Here is a 20057-nt window from a genome sequence, read left to right on the forward strand (position 1 = left end):
TTCTTTCTTTCTTTCTTTCTTTCTTTCTTTCTTTCTTTCTTTCTTTCCTTCTGTCTTTCTTTCTCAGGCTAGCCAGCTAGATGGATGATTACAGCCTACAGGCATTTGATCTGACTCTGAACTCACTTCTTCCCAGCAGGATCAATGCATTTGCCTCAGTCATATGACTTAGGGCTAGGAAATCCTTTTAGCCCCTCTATACTCTTAGGTGAATTTTATGCCTCTGATTCCCATTTCTTGTACCAAATCTACTTTTGCTTACCTGTAAGGACTGTGTGAGTCTGAAACACTTTTGCTGCATTTACTCTTTGCCCATCATGATCCCTTTGGTCTGCTCTTCCTGTTAACAGATGGGGAGAGGCAAGAACAAAAGGGGCCAGGCAGGGGGGCCACTGTGAGGCTACTACTATGGACTTCATTTCTTTAGTTCTGAATTCTTGCCTCCCCCATTCAGGTGTGGTTGGTCACAAACCTCCTAGCCCTATGTTTGCCAAAACACTGGCTAGTGTAATAGACTTTAAATCAACACCTTTGATCAAGACAGACCTAATGAACTCATGAAGCTCAAACTGAGACCTTGACCTAGTGTTCTTTTTACGGTTTAGTAGAAAGAGCATTGGATTTAGAGTCTTAGAATAATGATTAAGAAATATACTTATTTTAAAGATCTATGAGTTTTATATGCATGTGAGTTTTTTACCCATGAAAACAGAAAGCAACCCCTCTGTGCTCTTAGTATATGGTCATCATGTGTTGTTGTGGCTTAATAAGTTTTGTGGCACAGCTAACTTCTTGGGGATGAACCTCTCTGTACCTGACTAGTCTAGTCTTTGAATGGCAAACACAGTGACTTGCCTCAACATGCTTCTTCCAGATCTTGTGCTCTTCCGGCCCAATTTGGGAGAAGCCAAGGTCAACTCCAAGCCATGATGAGGAAGCAGGGTTTTTTTTTGGTGGAGACAAAATGACAATCTACATGCAGAAATTGGCCTATTTGGTGACACAGAGTTAGGGTAAATTCTAGTAAAACCAAACCTTCAATCATAGATATATTTTGAACCAACTGTTAAACCAACTGTTAAAACTTTTAAAAAGGTCATATTGATGCATCAGGCTGTAATACATGATTTAAAGTACATATGGAAAAAAAATCATTTAGCAAGTGCTTCTTGAGCATCTACAATGTATATAGAACTGAGCACAAACATATTTAAGAATGGATTTCTGAATGTGAAATTGTGTAAGAAGGGAGATGAAATTTTCAGTGACTCCCTGTTGCCTATGGGATAAAATGTAAACTCCTTAGCCCGGCATTTAGGGCCCTCCACAATCCTTTGTCAGCATTTTTATTTCTTTTGCCTACATCTGATCACACAGACTTTCTTCTATGATAGGAATACAGATCCTCTTCCTTTCTGTTGAAATCCTCCTGTTTCTTCATACCAGACCCCACCACTTCCACGAAACCTTACCTGATCAAAGTAATCTCCTTTACCTCACATTTTCCTACAGCATTGTGCTGGATATCTACTTGCCCTATCACATTCCACTTTCATATTATACTTAATTATGTATCATATCTCCAATACCCTTACTGGAGTGTAAACTCCTTGAGGACAGAGAAGGTATCAGTTTTCATCTTCATATCCCCAGAACCCCATATCAGGTCTCTCACATAGTTCATATTGAATAAATATTTGCTCAATTAATTATGTTGCTTTATTGAGCCTGTGATTTCTCAATACTGGACTAGGAAGCTCATGAGGTCAGGGCCTATTCCGTCCAAATTTTGTAAATCACCCAGCACCTACCATAGTCCTATACATATATCAGGCACTTCATAAATGTTTGTTAAGTAAAGTAATTTTCAAGTTTAGCTCTGGTTTTACCACTGGGTTTGTTGAAAACAAAGGCCAAGGAAAAAAAAGCTTATTTTTGCAACATTGCAGAATGTTGACTGTCTCCTGCCATGTTTATTTCTTTTCTTTTAGCAGGCAACAGGGGGGACAATGAAGATGAAGAAGAAGAGGAAGAGGAAGGACTGGAGTCAAGCAGTCCCCTTAACCTTTATCAGATGCACCCTCCTCCTGAAGGATGCTGTACCACAGATGGTAAGGATTTTGCTGGATCGCAAGGGAAAGGGCTATTTTTGCTATTAAGGTAATAGATCTTAGAGCTGGAAGTGATTTTCAGAGAACACTGGGTTCAAATCCCCAAATTTTAATTATAGTAAAAATAATATGGTACATTTACATAGTGCTTTAAAGTTTGCAGAAGAGTGTAATGCACATGAGCTTATTTGAGTCTAAATGCTCTGTGAAGTGTAGGTCTTACAGGTGCTATTTTCCCCCATTTTACAGATGAAGAAACTGAGACTCCAAGAGACTTGCTCAAGGTTATACAGTTAGTAAATGGCAAAGACAGGATGCATATCCAGGTCCTCTGACTCTAAATCCAGTGTTGTTGTTCTTGTTGTTGTTTTTGCTAAACCAAACAGTGAAGAAAAGGTGGCTGAACCCTTTTGTCCTGGACTATCATATAATTTTGACAGCAGTGCCATGGCCATTGGTACCTTTGGAAAAAGACCCAGTGGCAAAAGTGTGGCACAGGGTAGAAATACTGAAAGACAGGGTAGTATAGTGGAAAGAAAGTTGTACTTAAGAACTTGAAGTTTTTGGTTTTGAGTCTTGGGTTGGCCATTCGCTAGCTTTGTGACTTTGGCCAAGTCACATGATGAGTGTATTGGGGAAAGGATTAATAATTTATACCCTGGCTACCTCATAGGCCTATTCTGAAGATTAAATAAGGTCATTTCTGTGAAAGTGCTTTTTAACCAAGAAGTGATAAATAAATATGAGAGATTACTATGATTTTCCTCCTCTTTAGTGTTCTTTGTTATCTTTTATATCTTTCTCAGTTCCCATAGGGAAGGCATGCCTTTGATTCCGCCATAACAGGAGATGGCCTCCTGGCCTATGTGATAGAAGGACCACAGACAGTTCACAGCTTTACAGTTGGAAAGGACCTTAGAGATCAGGTAGTCCAATGTCTCCATTTGATAGATAAGGGAACTGAGGGCAGGGGAAGTTAAGTAATCTGCCCAGGATCCTACAGACTAGTACATAGCATAGGTATCATTTGAGCCCAGGAATACAGAAGAAGCATCCAGTGCTCTTTCTATTATCTTAAGTTCAGTGAAGAGTGTAGAGGGGTGAAGGGCAAGAAAGGTGTGAGGACTCATAAAACTAGCTATGTTGGGTGCCTAGATTGCTTCATGTGGCAAACAGAATCATATCTTCCTTAGTAGATCCACAAATAGTTAAACTTAAGAATATGCTGTATGCTGAAAGTTTGCACACTGGAACTTGGACAATGTTATATATGATTGTGAGTTTCCCATGCTATCTCACAAGCTCATTTAATTTGTAATGTAGCTGAATAAAAGTATCAGTAATACTGTATAGCCTAACCAGCTCAGGCAGAATGGAAAGGATACTGTATTTGGAGTCATCAGGTTTGAGTCTTGGTACTGGTGCCTACTAGCCATGTGATCAGGGGCAACGCATTTAACTAGATCCAAAACGAGGGCTGGTGTATGGGGGCTTTACTCCAAGGACACTGAAATTTAGAGGATTTCTTGTTCCTGTTATGTCATTTCCAGTGGCGTCCAATTCTTCGTGACCTCATTTGGGGTTTTCTTAGCAAAGAGACTGGGGTGGTTTGCTGTTTCCTTCTCCAGTTCATTTTACAGATGGGGAAACTGAGGCAAACATGGTTAAGTGAATTGTCCAGGGCTACACAACTAGTAAGTGTCTGAGGCTGCATTTGAACTCAGGTCTTACTGACTACAAGCCTGGTACTCTGTCCACTGGTACTAAGAGTATTTGTGTTCCTTCTTCCAGGTAGAAGCAGTTGAGCTTAGAACCTAATAAATAACTTCTCAAAATAGAAAGCTATCAATTAGTGCTCTCTCCCTTTGCACAGTTTTGTAGGAGTAGTGCTGCTCTCATTCAGTGGCCTGGCAGAATCCTAGGGGACTGCCTGCCCTCCTATATGACTGAATTGGTCAAAGTACCAAAACTGATAGTGATGCTTCTGCCATCTCTCAATTTCCCCATTTACAACGTGAGTATAGATACAGACCTTATAATGATGTGTACTGTTTCCCTCACTGCGTTATAAAGAAAGCAATTTATAAATCTTTGAGCTCTCCAGCTATTGTGGGTACCTCACGTTTTAAACATTATTTCTATTGGAAAACTCAGAATGAATTCACACTCAGGATGTCAGCCTGAGAACCTAATATGTCTTTGATGAAGTTCAGGTGTGGGAGCAGTGATTCTCACTACCATCACTCTCAATAGGCCATAGCAACAAATAGTGAAACAGTATATTGAGTGTATATAGAGTTCAGGACCTCCCTGGGAAGTCAATTTTCAAAAGAAATCCCAGATATCCTAACTTGTTGACTTGCCATTTTTAAAAAAAAAAGTGTAAATAATAGTATTAAAATTAATAATTTAAGCTTTAGGGTTTTGTGGGTAAGTGAGTTTACTACAATTTGTGTTTATTACTTTTGAATGACATCTCTTATTTAAATGCCTATTATGTTAAGAGGCTTTATGGTAAAGTGGGTAGAGCAGGGGATTTGGAGTTAGACAACTTTGCTTTAAATCTGCCTCTCTTACTACCTCTGTATCTTTTTATTTATTTATTTATTCATTCATCTATTTATTTTTACTACCTCTGTATCTTGAGTAATAATAACTTTATAGGTTCAGGAATAGAAACTGAGAGATGAAGTCACTTAAAAGTGGTTGCACAGGTCATGTGTAATAGAATTGGGATCTGAACCCAAGCCTTCCTGACCTATTCCCGGGAACTTCTGGCTTCATGTCTTTAGGCCTCCTTCTTCCTCAGTTGTATAAGAAAGAGGTTTAAATGAATGATTTCTAAGTTCTCTTTCAGCTCCAAATCCCTTACGTCTTATGAGTTACCTCCAATAAAGTTCTCTGATGCTCCACTAGGGTGATATACGGATGGTATAGAGGCAGCTAGGTGGTTCAATGAATAGAGATCTAGACCTGAAGTCAGAAAGACTTGAGTTCAAATCCAGCCTTAGACACATACTAGCTGTGTGACCCTGAGCAATCTATTTACTTCAGTTTCTTCAACTAGTTCAGGCATTCATCACCTTACGCCTTGATTATTGTAAGAACCTGTTGGTGAGTCTACCTCTCTCAAGTGTCTCCCCACTTGTCCATTCTCCTGTCACAAAGGTCTGATTATGTCACAGCCCAGCAGGTCCCCCCCTCCCCCTCCCCTGTCCCACTCCAATAAACTCCAACGGCTTCCTATTTCCTCCACGAGGAGATATGAAATGCTCTGTTTGGTATTCAGAACCCTTCCTAACCTGGCCCGCTCCTACCTTCCCAGTCTTCTTATACCTTACTCCCTAATATGTGCTCTTAGGTCCAGTGACACTGGCCTTCTGGCTGTTCCAAACATAAGGCACTCCATTTCTTGAGTCTGGGAATTTTCTCTAGATGTCCTCCCCATGCCTGGAACACTCTCCCACCTTTCTGTTGACTTTCCCTGCCTTCTTTAAGTCCCAGCTAAAATCCCACCTTATACAGGAAGCCTTCCCCAACCCTTCTTAATTTCACTGCCTTCCCACTGTTACTTATCTCCTATTTAACCTGCATGTAGCTTGCTTTGTATATATTTGTTTGCATATTGTCTCCTCCACTGGATTGTAAGCTCCTTTAGGGCAAGGACTGTCTTTTGTCTCTTTTTGTATCCCCAATGCTTAGCATAGTGACTGGCAGTCACATGTTTATTGATTGATTGATTAAAAACAACCAACGCCCAAGGTTGTTATGAGGATCAAATGAGATATTTGTAAAGCACTTAGCACAGTGCCTAGCACATAGCTGGTACTCTATAAATGCTAGCTATTATTATTGTTGTTATTTTAGATTCTCAAGTTTTGCTCGTGAAGTGAAACGCACGAGCAGGTCTTAACCATCTGGAAAGACTCTGAAATTGGGCGTTTTCACAAATTGTGTGCGTCTTCTGAAGGGCACTCTAGCAAAATGTGGAGAGCTCTATTACCAGAAGTTTGGTTATCAGGTGATCAATTGAATGGGTCCTAGAAACTGGTGAATCTCTCTGCTAAGCCTGGAGGAGCTCTGATCTGTAACAGCCATAGCAACAAAATCATGAATCCCTGATATAAATACGTGCAAATTGGAAGCAGGGCTTTTGTTTGTTTACTGAAAAACAAGTTTGGCATGATATCTGTGTGAATGCTTGGTTTATGAAAGTCAGTTGGAAATATGTATTAGTCATGTTTCTTTGTCCCTCCCAGGTTTTTGTCAAGCTGGAAAAGACTTGCGGCTCGTATCTATTTCTAACGAACCAATTGAAGTACCTTCAGGCTTTCTCCTCGTTGGGGCAAAGTCTCCCAATCTGCCAGACCACCTTCTAGTTTGTGCTGTTGATAAAAGATTCCTATCAGATGATAATGGGCACAATGCTCTCCTGGGTAAGTAAAATATATGCAAAGGCAGATTTAGAGTTGTTCTTTTGTGCAGATGCATGTATGGGGGAATGACATTAAAATAGCTACAAAACAAAACTTTTTTTTTTGCAGGAGATCTTTCCTTGTGGTCATTATCCTGTATCAGTGGTTCTTGACCTTTTGTGTATCTTGGACCCCTTTGGCAGTCTGATGATACCTATGGATCACTTCTTAGAGTAGTTTTTAAAAATGATTGAAGGAAATGCTAAATTTCAGTTAGAGAAGAGAAAAATAAAGATGTATTTTTTTTCCATCTAAGTTCATGGTTCACCTGAAAACTACACGGACCCATTAGTGATCTATGAACCCTATGATTGTTTTTCAGATCATTCAGTAGTAAGTCATTTCTAAATGTTTTCTTTTTTTGTAAAAGATAACTTGAATTTAAATACTGTGAATGTGATGGGAAGGCCATTGAACTTAGGGTACGTGAGTTTAAGTCCTGATTTTGCTGATAGCCATGTGTCCATTAGCTAGTCATTTCACACCCCCCCCCCCCGCCCCTGAACCTGTTTCCTTCCCTGTAAAATAGGGATAAATATGTATTTACCTCGAAAGTTTTGATATGAACATGCACTTTACAAATCTGAAAATGTTACTCGTATTAGTTATTGTTATAGACTTTTAGGACTTAAAGCTAAAAGGGAGCTTATCTAACTCCTTTATTTTATAGATGAAGAAATGAGACCCAGGCAGATGACTTGCCCAAGGTCATACAGCAACTTAAGAAAAATTACACTTCTACTAAAGTTCTACTAATATCTCCTTGTGGCATAAAGGTGAACTTGTGTCCTTGAAGGCTGTGCCAATAGACAACAAATCCTGGCGAGGCTTGCCCACGGGTGCAAAGGGTTTAAGTATGGACCTAGCAATGGATTAAATGGTCAGTCTAAGTTTAGAAAGGTTTATCCCAAGATGAGCTGCAGAATAACTTATTTTTCAGACACAGCAACTCTCAGAATCTCTATTAAGTCTCTTAAGAGGCATGTAGGTGGTACAGTAGATAAGTGCTGAACTTGAAATCAGGAAGACCTCAGTTCTAATCCTGCCTCAGATATAAGCTGTGAGTCTGAGAAAGTCACTTAACACTCTTACAGCCTCAATTTCTTCATCTGTAAAATGGGGATAATAATAGCATCTACTTCCCTGGGCTGTTGTGAAGATAAAATGAGGTAATTTGTAAAGCACTTTGAAAACCTTAAAGTGTTGTATAAATGCTAGCTACATTGTTGTTGTTGTCATGAAGTAGTGGTGACTTAGTCAAAAGAATATGTTCCCACATTGACAAAGTCATCTACCCTTGAAGTACTGGAGATACCTGTGGTAGGCTTCTTTCAGGAGATGGCTAAAAATATATTATCTGAATTTGTGAAATGGTTACCAGCAAGAATAATGAGTCAAACTGAATGAAATAGAATTTAATAAGGATAATATAGAGAACATTTGGATTTTCAAAAAATCAATTTCATAAATAATAAGTGGGAAAGGCATGGCTAGGTAGTATTTTCTGTGGAAAAAAAATCTTTGTTTTAGTGACTTGTCAGCTCCATGGGTCAATATGAAGCATACCATCCAGAATGAGGGAGAAGAGAATTCTAATGCATTCTCCCCTGGCTGGGCTACCTCTTGGATACTGCATTCAGTTCTGGGTACCTTTTATGAAAGATCTAGCTGGAGCATATCCAGAAGAAAGTGACTATGATGATTAGAGTCAAGTCAACAAGCATTTATTAAACACCTACTATCTACCAGGCACTGTCCTAAGCAGTGAGGATACAGAGAAACAAAAAAGCCAGTCAATAAATATTTGTTAAGTACCTACTGTGTGCCAGGTACTGTGAAAATCTTTGCTCTCAAGGAACTCACAGTTTAATGGGGGAGACAATGTGAAAATAACTATGTGCGAACAAGCTATATACAGGAAAAATTGGGGGAAAAATCAACAGAGGAAAGGCACTAGATCAGGAAAGACTTTCTGTAGAAGGTGAGGTTTTAGTTGGGACTTCAGGGAAGCCAGGAGATGAAGATAAGGAAGGAGAGAACTGCAGGTATGGAATTCTCTCCACATCCACTAAAAATAGGAATTGGGAGAAGTGTCTTGTTTGAGGAGCAGCAAGGCCAGTCTTATTAGATCGAAGAGTATGTGGACGAGAGTGAGGTGTTAGACGACTGGAAAGGTAAGAGGGGGCCATATTATGAAAGACTTTATGTGTGATACTGGACGTAATTGAGAGCCACTGAAGAGGGCTGGAAAGCCTGCCATTTGTAGATCAGCTGAAGAATGGGGCAGGCGCATGATAACTTTCTTCAGGCATTTGAAGGACTGTCACATGCAAGAGGAATTAATTGCTTATTCTGTTTGGCCTCAGAGAGTGAAAGTAGTAGCAGCGTGTGAATGCTGCATAGAGCCAGATTTTGGCTCACTATAAGGAAAAATTTTATTAAGAATTAGAGCTTTGCTGGTTGTGATGGCTAATGCCTGTAATACCTGCTACTGGGGAGGCTGAGGCTGGTGGATCCTTTGAGCTTGGGAGTTCTGAGTTGAAGTAGGGCTGAACCAATTGGATGTCTGCACTAAATTTGGCCCCAATATGTCACTAGTCTTTGGGGAGATGGGGGCCTCGAGGCTGCCTAAGGAGGGGCCTGGGTTAGAAATGGAGCAGGTTAAAGTTTTTCATGCAGATCAGAGATCAGTACTGGGAATAGGTCAGAGAGTTGCCTCTGTACTTCCAGCCTGGGTGAGACAGGGAGAACCAGTTTCAAAAAATCAAAACAACCCACACCCCAAATAAGAGCTATCCCAAAATGCAAAAGGATGCTTTGGGAGGTAGGGATTACCTTCTCATTGGAAGTAATCAAGCAGCGACTCTTAGAGACCCATTTTTGGTGATGTTACAGAAGGATTTCTTATTCATTCCAGGTCAGATGAGCTGGGCTCTGAGATTTCTAGTAGCTCCTAGCTTTTTGGTGATTTTTTGAGACTCACTCTCACTCTCACTAGCCTTTTAATTCATCAGTAGGTTTCTCTTGCTGATTCTTGCTTTAAGGAGTTTAAGTTGTTAACAGGGCTGGGTACTGAATGAATTGAAATATTCCTGTCTCTAAGGCCACAACCCTTGCTTGATTTACCACCCTCTCAATTCCTTTAGAGTCACACTCAATGGCATTCTGACCCATCTACTTAAACTCCTTAGCAAGCATCTGGGTTTTCCAGATGTTAGCACTATTCTCTTTGCTCTTCAGGATATCCAACCTTACTAAACCTTTGGAGAAGGACCAAAACCAAAACAAGATTGGATGGTGGGCTCCTTTATGCCAGAGTGGGAGAAGAACTTTTGTTCTGGGCTTGAAAGCCAGGTTGCCTAGGTCATAGTCAAAATTCTGTCATGAATTAGCTCTGACTTGCAGAAAGTGTCAAACTTCCCTTTGCCTTGATTTCTTCACCTATAAAACTGGGGGACTGAACTAAGTCCCTTTCAGCTCTTATTCCTGTCCTAATTGAGCATAGTTTGTGAGTTTATGGGAAAAAATGCCTTTAAATTTGGCTGTTTTAACAGAGTAACACTATAATAAGGGAGGGGGGAAAGCATAGACCTGGATGATCTCAGAGGTGGAATTGACCTTAGACATCAATGCTAGTCTAACCTTTTCTTTTGATTGATGAAGTAACTAGAACCAGTCATGAAAAGTGACTTGTTCAAGGTCGCTTAGCTGCTCCCCCACGCATTCTTTGTGCACAAAAATTTCCGCCTCCTGCTGTTTTGAGACAATCTGTGGACTTTGGGTGGCAAGCAGGGAAATGAGAACGGAGGAGTTTTTAGCTAGCCTTGAAGTAAAATTCTCCTTTTGTAAGCAACTTGGTAAATTAGGAAGGATTCCAGAAATTTCCCTTTTCACTGCACAAAGATTAGAAGAGGAATAAGGATTTGGGTATTAATTTGAGTATGATACCAGCGACTCGCGGCTGATGGGGCAGATGTGCTTTGGAGGAACCAGGTACCATAGCTTGTTCTATATTTGATCTTTTGTCAGTAGATGGGTCAGAATGCCATTGAGTGTGACTATAAAGGAATTGAGAGGGTGGTAAATCAAGCAAGGGTTGTGGCCTTAGAGACAGGAATATTTCAATTCATTCAGTACCCAGCCCTGTTAACAACTTAAACTCCTTAGGCAGTTGCACAGAGGAAGTAGTATCTTTCTTAATTGCCTGCTAAACAGGCTCCTGCAATGGGCAATAAGAGACAGTTGGTAATAACTGATGCTTTTTTCTTTTAGAATAATGCTTTATGTCCCAGGCTTGCCCATTTGACAACTGTTTGGGCTTCCTGCCATTAACCCCCGTGGTTCCTCATGGAAGATTATCTGCCTACAACTTACCAGTGACCAAAGCTGAGTGCCTTTTAGTGGCCTATAAAACCAAGGCTAGGTTATATCTTAGGGAAGCAGTGATTTTTTTTTACTTCTTATTTTGAACTGAGTTTTGTTGCAGTGACTTGACAAAGGGTCCTGCTTGAGGAACTTTGTAAGAGAAAAGGTCACAGAATTAAAAGCCAGGTGTCTGCTCAAGGTTTGTCCTGCCTATAGAACTGAAAGCAAGGCCTAGAGGGAGAAATGAAAATCTTGTAAAAATTCTTCCTTCCTGGATCTGGAGTCAGAGGATGTGACTTTGGATCCCAGATCTGCTATTTACTGCTTGGGTGACTGTGAGTGGTCCTTTTACCTCTTTAGGCCTGCGTTTCCTCATCTGTAAAATGAGAGGATGGGAGTAGATGACCTCTAAGGTCTCTTCTAGCTCTAAATCCTATTAACTGGTAATTTTTATATTGGAGAGAAGAATTCTTCATTCATCCTCCTTGGTGGTGGTGATTGTTGTGGGAGAGCAGGGCATTTTACTCTGAAGGTGAAAAAAGAGAATGGCAAGGAGGTTTTGAAGTTCTCTGGTTCTTTGACAAATAAATAACCTCTGGGACTCTGTTCTACAGATGGTGAGAGTTCACTTGGAGGGAAGTGAACTTTTATCACTCTGGGAGTGATAATGAAATGTACTATAAATATAAACTCTTAGAAAATAGGGATTGTTTTATTCTTTGTATTTGTATCCCCAGAGTCTGGCCCATAGTAGGCACTTTAAAAAAATGCTTGTTGTTTGATTAATTTTTAACTTGCTAATCATCTTTTGTGATTCTTAAGTCATCATGAGGATTATTATCCTAGCCTACAGTCTCTCATGTTTCTTATGTCTCCTTTTGAAAAAATTTAGCAGTTTGGGTAGGGTCTCACTGCTTCCATTTTGTATTTTAATCTCATTGTCATTAGAATTATTTGCTGACATTCTTGGAATGAGGTCCCAGTGTTACAATAATACCACTAGTTTGTAATGTGTAATTATATATCCTCCTTTTGTTTAATGCCCACTTCTGTTGTTGAGTTCTTTCAGTTGTGTCTGACTCTTTCTGACCCCATTTGGGGTTTTCTTGGCAAAGATACTAGAATGGTTTACCATTTCCTTTTCCAGCTCACTTTTTTTTTTTTACAAATAAAGAAACTGAGGAAAACAGGGATAAGTGACTTGTTTAGGGTTACACAGCTAGTAAGTGTCTGAAGCCAGATCTGAACTCAGGAAGATGAATCTTTCTGACTCCAGACCCAGCACTCTATCCATTGTGCCACCTAATGTCCACTAGCATAACCCAAAATGTTTTCTAGATCAGAGTTGTCAAACTCATGCCCTGAAAAACTGTGGATTGGGGAGGGAACCAAATTAAAATGTAATTGGGAAGTATTTAACAAAATAAATAAAAATACATTACAACATAGATCATGTTAATTTGTGGTTTTGTAAGTCACAATCTAGCTTCATAGAGAATGATTTCTCTTTGAGTTTGACACTACGCTCAGACTCTAATCTACCAGAAACAAAATTCTTTCTTCCTATAAATATACTACCAAGTTCATCCATTTATCCACTATGGTAAGAATGATATAGGAACATTTAATATTGTGGTATGGGGATGGTCTTCCTTTTTCACCTGTCCAAGCCCCAAATCTTTTGTCAAGACTTTTATAATTTAATTCAATTGAACAAACATTTAGTGTTTCCATGAAAGGCTCTGCACTAGGTGCTCAGGATTTAGAGATGAAAATGAAACAATTACTGCTGTTGGTCAGTCAACAAGTATTTATTTATTAAATGCCTGTTATGTGCCAGGCATTGTGGTAGGCACTGGTATATTGAACTTACATTCTACTAGGGACAAGGTGGGGTACAGTATGTATACAGATAAGCCTATTCTAGTTAATTTGAGGAAGGAGAGGGCATGATCAGGAAAGCTTTGTATATATAGAATTCAGCAATTTACCTGAGATATGAAGAAAGCTAGGAAATAGGGTCAAAATGTCATCATGGAAGAACAAAAAAAAGCTATTGACACTTCCTCCAGCAACAAATAGACACCCAACTGTTTCCTCTCATGAATCGTGTACATTTTTGCTATCTTTTATACAAGTACAAGCAACAGTGTGGCATGGGAGAGAGGGCACAGGATTTGGAGTCAAAAAACCTGCCTTCAAATCCTGGTTTTGCCACTCACTAGCTATTTGACTGAGCAAAGGTTTCAGGTTTCTGGGCTTCAGTCTTTTTATCTGTAAAGTAGGGATAATGCTATCTTATTTCACTACATTATTGGGAGTGACGTGCCTTGTAGAATGTACATTTCTTGAACACAAGGACTGTCTAGTTTTTGTCATTGCATTCCTGGCCCCGAGTAGAATGGCTTGCTCAGTGGGGGAAAAACCACTTGAGCCAAATCAAATTAGGAAATGACAAAATACTGTAATATGTGATAAGGAGGATTTTGAAGATGAAGGGCCTTGACTCTACTGAGTTGGTGGAATGGTTTTGGTCAAGAAAAAAACAACTTGATTCAGTGCTTAAAAATGAAATAAATAATAACGCTGAAGAAGTTTGAGTTCAAAATCACCGCTATAGGGTGACTGAAATTTTTTGCTTACGGCATCTTCAAAGATAATTTGCTAAGACACAGAGTGGATATGGTGACTATCTTCAAAGGGATTCGTTCATTCACATTGATGAATTACAGATAATATATGTATTGAGATCAGAAACAAGTTAACACATCCACTTTTTGAACTTAGTTGAAGTAATGCAAAATCATTACTATTGCTGGAGATTTAGTATTGGCTAGAGTGCTGAAGATAGAACCTTTGCATTCAGATCATGCCTCTAATGTTAGCTGTGTGACTGCGGGCAAGTCATTCCACCTTTCTGAGGCTTGGGCATCAAAGACTGTCTACTAAGTTATAGGTGGGTTGCAGTCTATGTTGGTGGAGGGATTTCCCAACTGATTCTTTACACAGATTCTTTATGTATTGACATGTTATTTTTGCTAATGTCAGCACATTTCCATAATACTTTAAGGTTTTAAAAACAATTAGTTGGTGCAGTGGATAGAGCACTGGGCTTAGAGTTAAGGAGATTTGAGTTCAAAGTCTGCCTCAACCTTGGGCAAATCATGTAACCTCTGTTTACCTCAGTTTCTTCAACTGGAAAATGGGGATAATCATAATATCTAATATCTAACAGTGTCTAGTTTTGAGGATCAAATGAGATATTTTTAAAGTACTTAGCACTTTTCCTGGCACATTGCATGGACTTATTAAATGATTGTTTTCTTCCACTTTTCCTTTCTTGCAAATATAAGATCATAAGTTTAGAACTGGATAAGGATCATAGACAGCAGGTAGTCCAGTGCCCACATTTTCGGATGAGAAATTAGTGTCCAGAGAAATTAAGTAATTTACCTAATATGTCTTACAGGGAGTAAATAGGTGGGGCCTTGAACCCATGTCTCTTGACTCTTGATTCAGTGGTCTTTTCCCTATGTCGTGTTGACTCCACAGTTCAGCCTATTAGTTTTGTATTTTAAAGTTAGTATCCCTAGTTTTTAAATTCTTGGTTTTTTTTTTAACACATTGCATTAAAAACAACAAATAAAAAAATCTCACTTAATTGTTTTTGATCCCTAAAACAAGTCTTTATATATCTGGGCAGGTTCTACCTGATAATTTGTTCACCTGGTCTACACACAGACACACACACACACACATACACACACACATACACACATACATACATATATGTACACACATACTATATATACACATACATATATATACACACATACATATACACACACACATATATATATATACACACACATTAGTTTTCTGCACATAAATTGTAGATAATATACAAATTCAAACATATTGTTATTTCATTGACTGCTTTGTTCACAACCACTCTAGATCTGGAGTCTGAAAGACATAGGTTAGACTCTTATCCCTGAAACTTTCTAGTTGTGTCACCATGGGCATCTTAGAAGCATAGTCTTTCATTTATTAAGTGAGAATAATAATATTTGTAGTTGAGAGGCAGCATGACAAAGTAGATATAGACAATCTCAAGAGCCAGAAAGGCTTGGGTTCAAGTCTTGCCTCTGATATATACTAGCCATGTGACCCTCAGCAAGTCACATTTCCTCTCTGTGCCCCAGGCAACTCTGTAAGCTTATAAATTACAGTCAGATTTGTATTAGTGGTGGACATTTGCTCATTTGAAGCTTCCTTCCTTAATGAAATCATATCCTGCAAAGTACCTATTTAATAGAGTTGTTACTGTCTTCATGTCAATTCTTTGAGGATCTATGATTTCCTTGGGATGAGTTCTTCCTTCTCTTTGACAGATTGTAACCCTTCCATGATTTGTGTGCAATCTTCAGGAGTTCCTGTGGCTGAAAAGTTCATCCCTCTGTGGCCAACCAGATAAGAGAGGTTCTGGGCGGTGGACATATAAGTATTTATTAGGCTTGTATCCCAAATCTTTCTAGCTTACTAGAACCTATCAACACTTGGGCCCAATTGACATTGTCTCTGAGACTCCCATATTACCTCCATGCCACAGTATGACATTAGACGGATACCTATAATCTCTCAACTACACAAGATAGGTCTGTGCTCTCATCTATGTGAATATTCCCTCCAGTGATGCAGCTTACAGCCCACCTATGCCTGCACGTACTGTGACTCTCCAATCTATGTTCTTCCAGAAGGCTATCGCAGGGGTTACATTCAATGTACCAGGGGGCTCCCTTGATTTCTTTCAACATTGCATGGGTATGAATGTAGTGCAGGGCTGTTTGTTGATTCTTCTTTGCTCTTGACACATGACTAGCTCGCTTCCCCTCCTTTTCCTTCTCCTCTCCTTATTTCTTCCTCCTCCTTCTTCTTCCTTCCTTTCTTCTTCTTTTCCTTATCTCACCCAGGCTGGAAGTGCTGCCACCACTCATGGACCTCATCCCACTGCTGATTGGCATGAGAACATGTCTAACCTGCACTTATTTGCCCGTCTTTATGCAGTCTGGGATTCTTCCCTCTTTCCCTGACCCCTGCTCCTTGGGGTGCGTCATGTTGGGGCTGGGCTTAGTGTAGACCCACACTTGGCTTTAGCCCTACCACAGCTCAGAACTCCTTGAATATCAAGCAATGCACTAGCTTCAACCTCCCCCAGGTACAGGGATTTTGGGCATGCACCATTGCCCATCCCATCTTCTTTTTCTGTGTGCATTCTTTGATAGCATGCTTTACACAGCTTCCCTTTTGTAATTCCTTGCCTGTAATGTATTTCATTCTGTTCACAACCACCACATAACTTTCCATGGCCTTTTACTTGATACTCAACTTCAGTTTTTCAGAGTGTAATTATTTAATAACCCTCAGTCATTTAGTAATAACAGAAGAATGTTGTTACAAAGTAGATGAACCTTTACTTCAGGAAGAAACTTGGGGTCATTAAATAATTTCGCAGTTTCCTAAAGGCAATTCAACTTCTTTTGCTTCAATTCTGGATTCAATTCATTCTTCATTTGCAGTGTTGAAATTAATGAATAAACTCAATGCTCCCCCCGCCCCAATCAACTGCATATTTTACTGTGGATAGTAGGAATTCCTTATCCACTTTCTTTGGATATAGTAAGATAGCGCCAACTCTTTAGAGACATCATGAATTTCATTTAGGTTCTATAGTATCCTAGGGCTTGATTTGATCATCATAGTGTCACCTAGAGCTGTGTGGCAAACATCTACAATTAATGCTATCAGGCATCCCGATGTTAGTGGGAGTTCTGAGCTGCAGTAGGCTAAGCTGATTGGGTGGCCACACTAGTTTAGGAATTAATATGATGAGCCTTCGGGAGTGAAGGACACCTGGCTGCCTAAGGAGGGATGAATCAGCAAGGGCATTGAGTTCCTGTATTCTCTATATCTTTAACTCAATTGTGTAATTAAGTAAAGATGTGGTAAAGCTGTGGTTTGTTGTTTGCAAAAAAGTCTGCCTTTTCTCCTTCCCATTCCCTCATCAAGGATGCCATGTGTATATAGATTATAGTTATAAACATTTTTATAGATGGAAAGTAGGTATATTGTTTGGTAGCTATGTCTCTGTTGTTTTAAAAAAAAGTCTAAAGTTTTTCCCATGCCTTTTGGTATCTTTTCCTCTTCTTTCAGTGCCTTGAGAATAAATCTTTGAAAATCCTTAAATTTGTGACATTTCTAGGACAAAACCTCCTCAATTTATGTTTGGCCTTGTTTATCTTTTCTACATTTTAGTTTTCTTCACTGCTATTTTTACTTTCTCCAGTACACTGGGTACCATGATGTAAGAGTTCACATGTAGCAGCTCCATTGAACTTGATGGGGTAAAAATCAAACTTGTTTAAACAAAAATCTTGGTAGATCTTTTCCACGTTTCTTCTGCTTTTCTTGTTTCACCCTTTCATGCCTTTTGGATGACTTTGCTTAGTTGGGTCTCTTGGTAGTCTTTGTTTAAATTAGTTTTCCCTTCCATTTCTTCTTGCTGTTTCATGAAGCAATATTAGTATACTGCTCACACTCTTCCATTGTCTTCTGAGATTTTATAAATTTATGTTCTAAAACACAGTTGTCTTTGGTTGCCATGTTTCTTTACTTGGTAAGTCAGTAAAGTGAGTGCTAAATGAGGTAGTTTCTAGGCCTTTTAAAATCTTATTATGATAATTTATTCATATCAGTTTATTATATAAAATTATTACAATCAGTATTGACATCCTTTGCTCCATCTACTTCCCATTTTTTTGTGTCAATTTTATTTTTTAAAAATAGGTCAAGTTGGAGTTGTCTTAATTGGATCCCCTTCTTTTTCTCATTTTTATTCTAGCTTTGTATTAATTTTGATTTTCATTCTAACAGTGGTTCTACTGTACACAGGCAGTTGATTCGGGAATGACTCCCACATCAATAATGAATCTTTTCCTGTCTCCTAAAATATAATCAACAACATTTGTTTTGATGTTTTTCATTTGCTTACCATGTCCAGCACTTCCTGGTTGTTTTATTGAAGAGAAAATATCATAATGTCCAGGTGTTAAGCTTCAGTGTAGTCTGTAAGACTTTAGCCTTCCTCGTTCCATCATGCTGAATCATATTTTCCTACACATTTTTGTCCATCTCCCTATTCTCACTTTTCCATTGAAGTTAAAAAATATCACAGTATATGTTGACTTAATTTGGAGGATCTTATCCATTTTTAATAGAATTTCTCAACTTTTTCATCTGCTACAATGGATATTGGCACACTTCCTGTGATTACTTTCATGGTGGCCTTTTTGCAGATACTTGTCATGAGTATTACAATGTGAGATGAGCTCTAATACCTCAAGAAATGATGTTTCTTGTTGCTTTGGGATGCATAATATACCTGCTCCACCAATTTCCTCCCCAAGGAGAGTCTGTGAGTCATCAATTCATTTAGCTGCAATTTTCTTCTATCTTCTGGTGTCAGTTATATGGAAAATATCAAAATTGATAAAATTCATTTCCTCCAGGAGTATTTCTATTTGTTGGTCATCAGCCCAGGATTTCACACTTACAGTACCAACAACTAAACTTACAATCTTAAAACCATGTTATTCTTTGTACTCTTACTCCCATTTCTAACATTTAAAAAAAACTTTTTGTCACCATTACTGCAGAAGTGGAAGGGGGCTTCATGTGTGTAAGAATCATTTTATATTTTTCTTTGTTTAATGGGTTTCAGTAGCCAAAATGATCAGTCAGCAAATGATCATTTTACTCAATCATTCAGTCATCAAATATTTATTAAGCACCTACTATATGCTGCTAGGTTCTGGGGATACAAGTACCAAGATGAAATAAATCTTGCTCACAATGATATTATAATCTAATGGGTACTGAGCCTCTCCATATTTAGCAAAGCTAGTGGAAAGAAGACAGTTTGCTTTAGAACCCACTGTCACCTTTACACCACAATTGGAATAGGGCTTAGAGTAGTAGTGGTATCCGAGTTAATTTGTATATTTATTTGATTCAGTCCTTATATTCACCCTTGGGATTTACTGGCCACAAAAGTTAACACCTTGGCTTTCATTTTCATCTGCATCAGATCCATGATTCTTGCCTTCACGAAACTTAGGATGATAAAAACTGACCTTTCTGACTCATGTAGTCAATGAGACAATGCTGGCCAGGGGCTCAGTTTTTATCTTTGTATAGGTCTTCAAAGGTTCATAGCATCTAGAACTATTAGGAACCTCTTTGATATCATCTATCCCAATCTCACATTTTATAGAAGAGAAAGCCAAGGCCTAAAGTGGTGAAGTGATTCTCCTAAGGTGACACATGTACTAAATATAGGCTGGATTTCAATCTGGGTCCTTTGACTTCAACTTTTTTCTATTATACTATGTTGTCAGTTAATTTTAATACTGTTAGATTGCCACGAGGGTACTGGTAGCTCCTCTCACTAATAAGTTACTCATCACAAAAGGAGAAAGTGGGATGGTCCAGGGGTGGGGAACCTGCAGTCTCGAGGGTACGTGTGGTCCTCTGGGTCCTCAAGTGAGGCCCATTGACTGAATCCAAATGGTTGCACTTGAGGAAGTAGAGGGCCACATGTGCCCTCGAGGCTGCAGATTCCACACCACCGGTATAGGACAACTGATCCCCACTCTTGAAACAGCAATTCAGAATACCTGCTTACTTGATAATGGGACATGAAGATGGAGGAACTCATACTAGTCTTAGCTAGCCATTCAGTCTGTTACAGAGTCCTGCACAAGGAGCAAGAGAGTAATGCCATCATGCTGATTTATAGTCACTTGCAGCTAACAAGAGGAGCTGTTAGGTCAGATATTAGCTAAATGGAGTGAAGGAGGAAGAAAGCCAAAAGGCCAGCTACTGAGTTGAGAGAAGTTGGGCTTTATATTTTTATGCCTCCCTGAGATGCAAGGTTGGGAGAAAACTGGCTTCCTGCTCACATGAAAGAACCTTAGTAATAAACCAAAGCTATTCTTTCCAAATAAGGAGGTCAGCCAGACTGCTACAAATGGTTGTTTCCACAGCA

At 39.1% G+C, this 20057-nt stretch overlaps 1 protein-coding gene across 1 annotated transcript in view; it reads left to right on the forward strand.

Annotated features, from left to right (window-relative positions):
- The window catches only part of GREB1 (growth regulating estrogen receptor binding 1), a 131635-nt gene that overhangs the window by 11806 nt on the left and 99772 nt on the right, over positions 1–20057 (forward strand). The window contains exons 2-3 of the mRNA XM_027865439.1: positions 1992–2111; positions 6371–6547. Coding sequence (XP_027721240.1) covers positions 1992–2111; positions 6371–6547 — 297 coding nt within the window. The remainder of the gene's footprint in view (positions 1–1991; positions 2112–6370; positions 6548–20057) is intronic.

The sequence above is a fragment of the Vombatus ursinus genome, unplaced genomic scaffold, assembly GCF_900497805.2.
Source record: "Vombatus ursinus unplaced genomic scaffold, bare-nosed wombat genome assembly UNPS02014778.1, whole genome shotgun sequence".
Lineage (NCBI taxonomy): Eukaryota > Metazoa > Chordata > Mammalia > Diprotodontia > Vombatidae > Vombatus > Vombatus ursinus.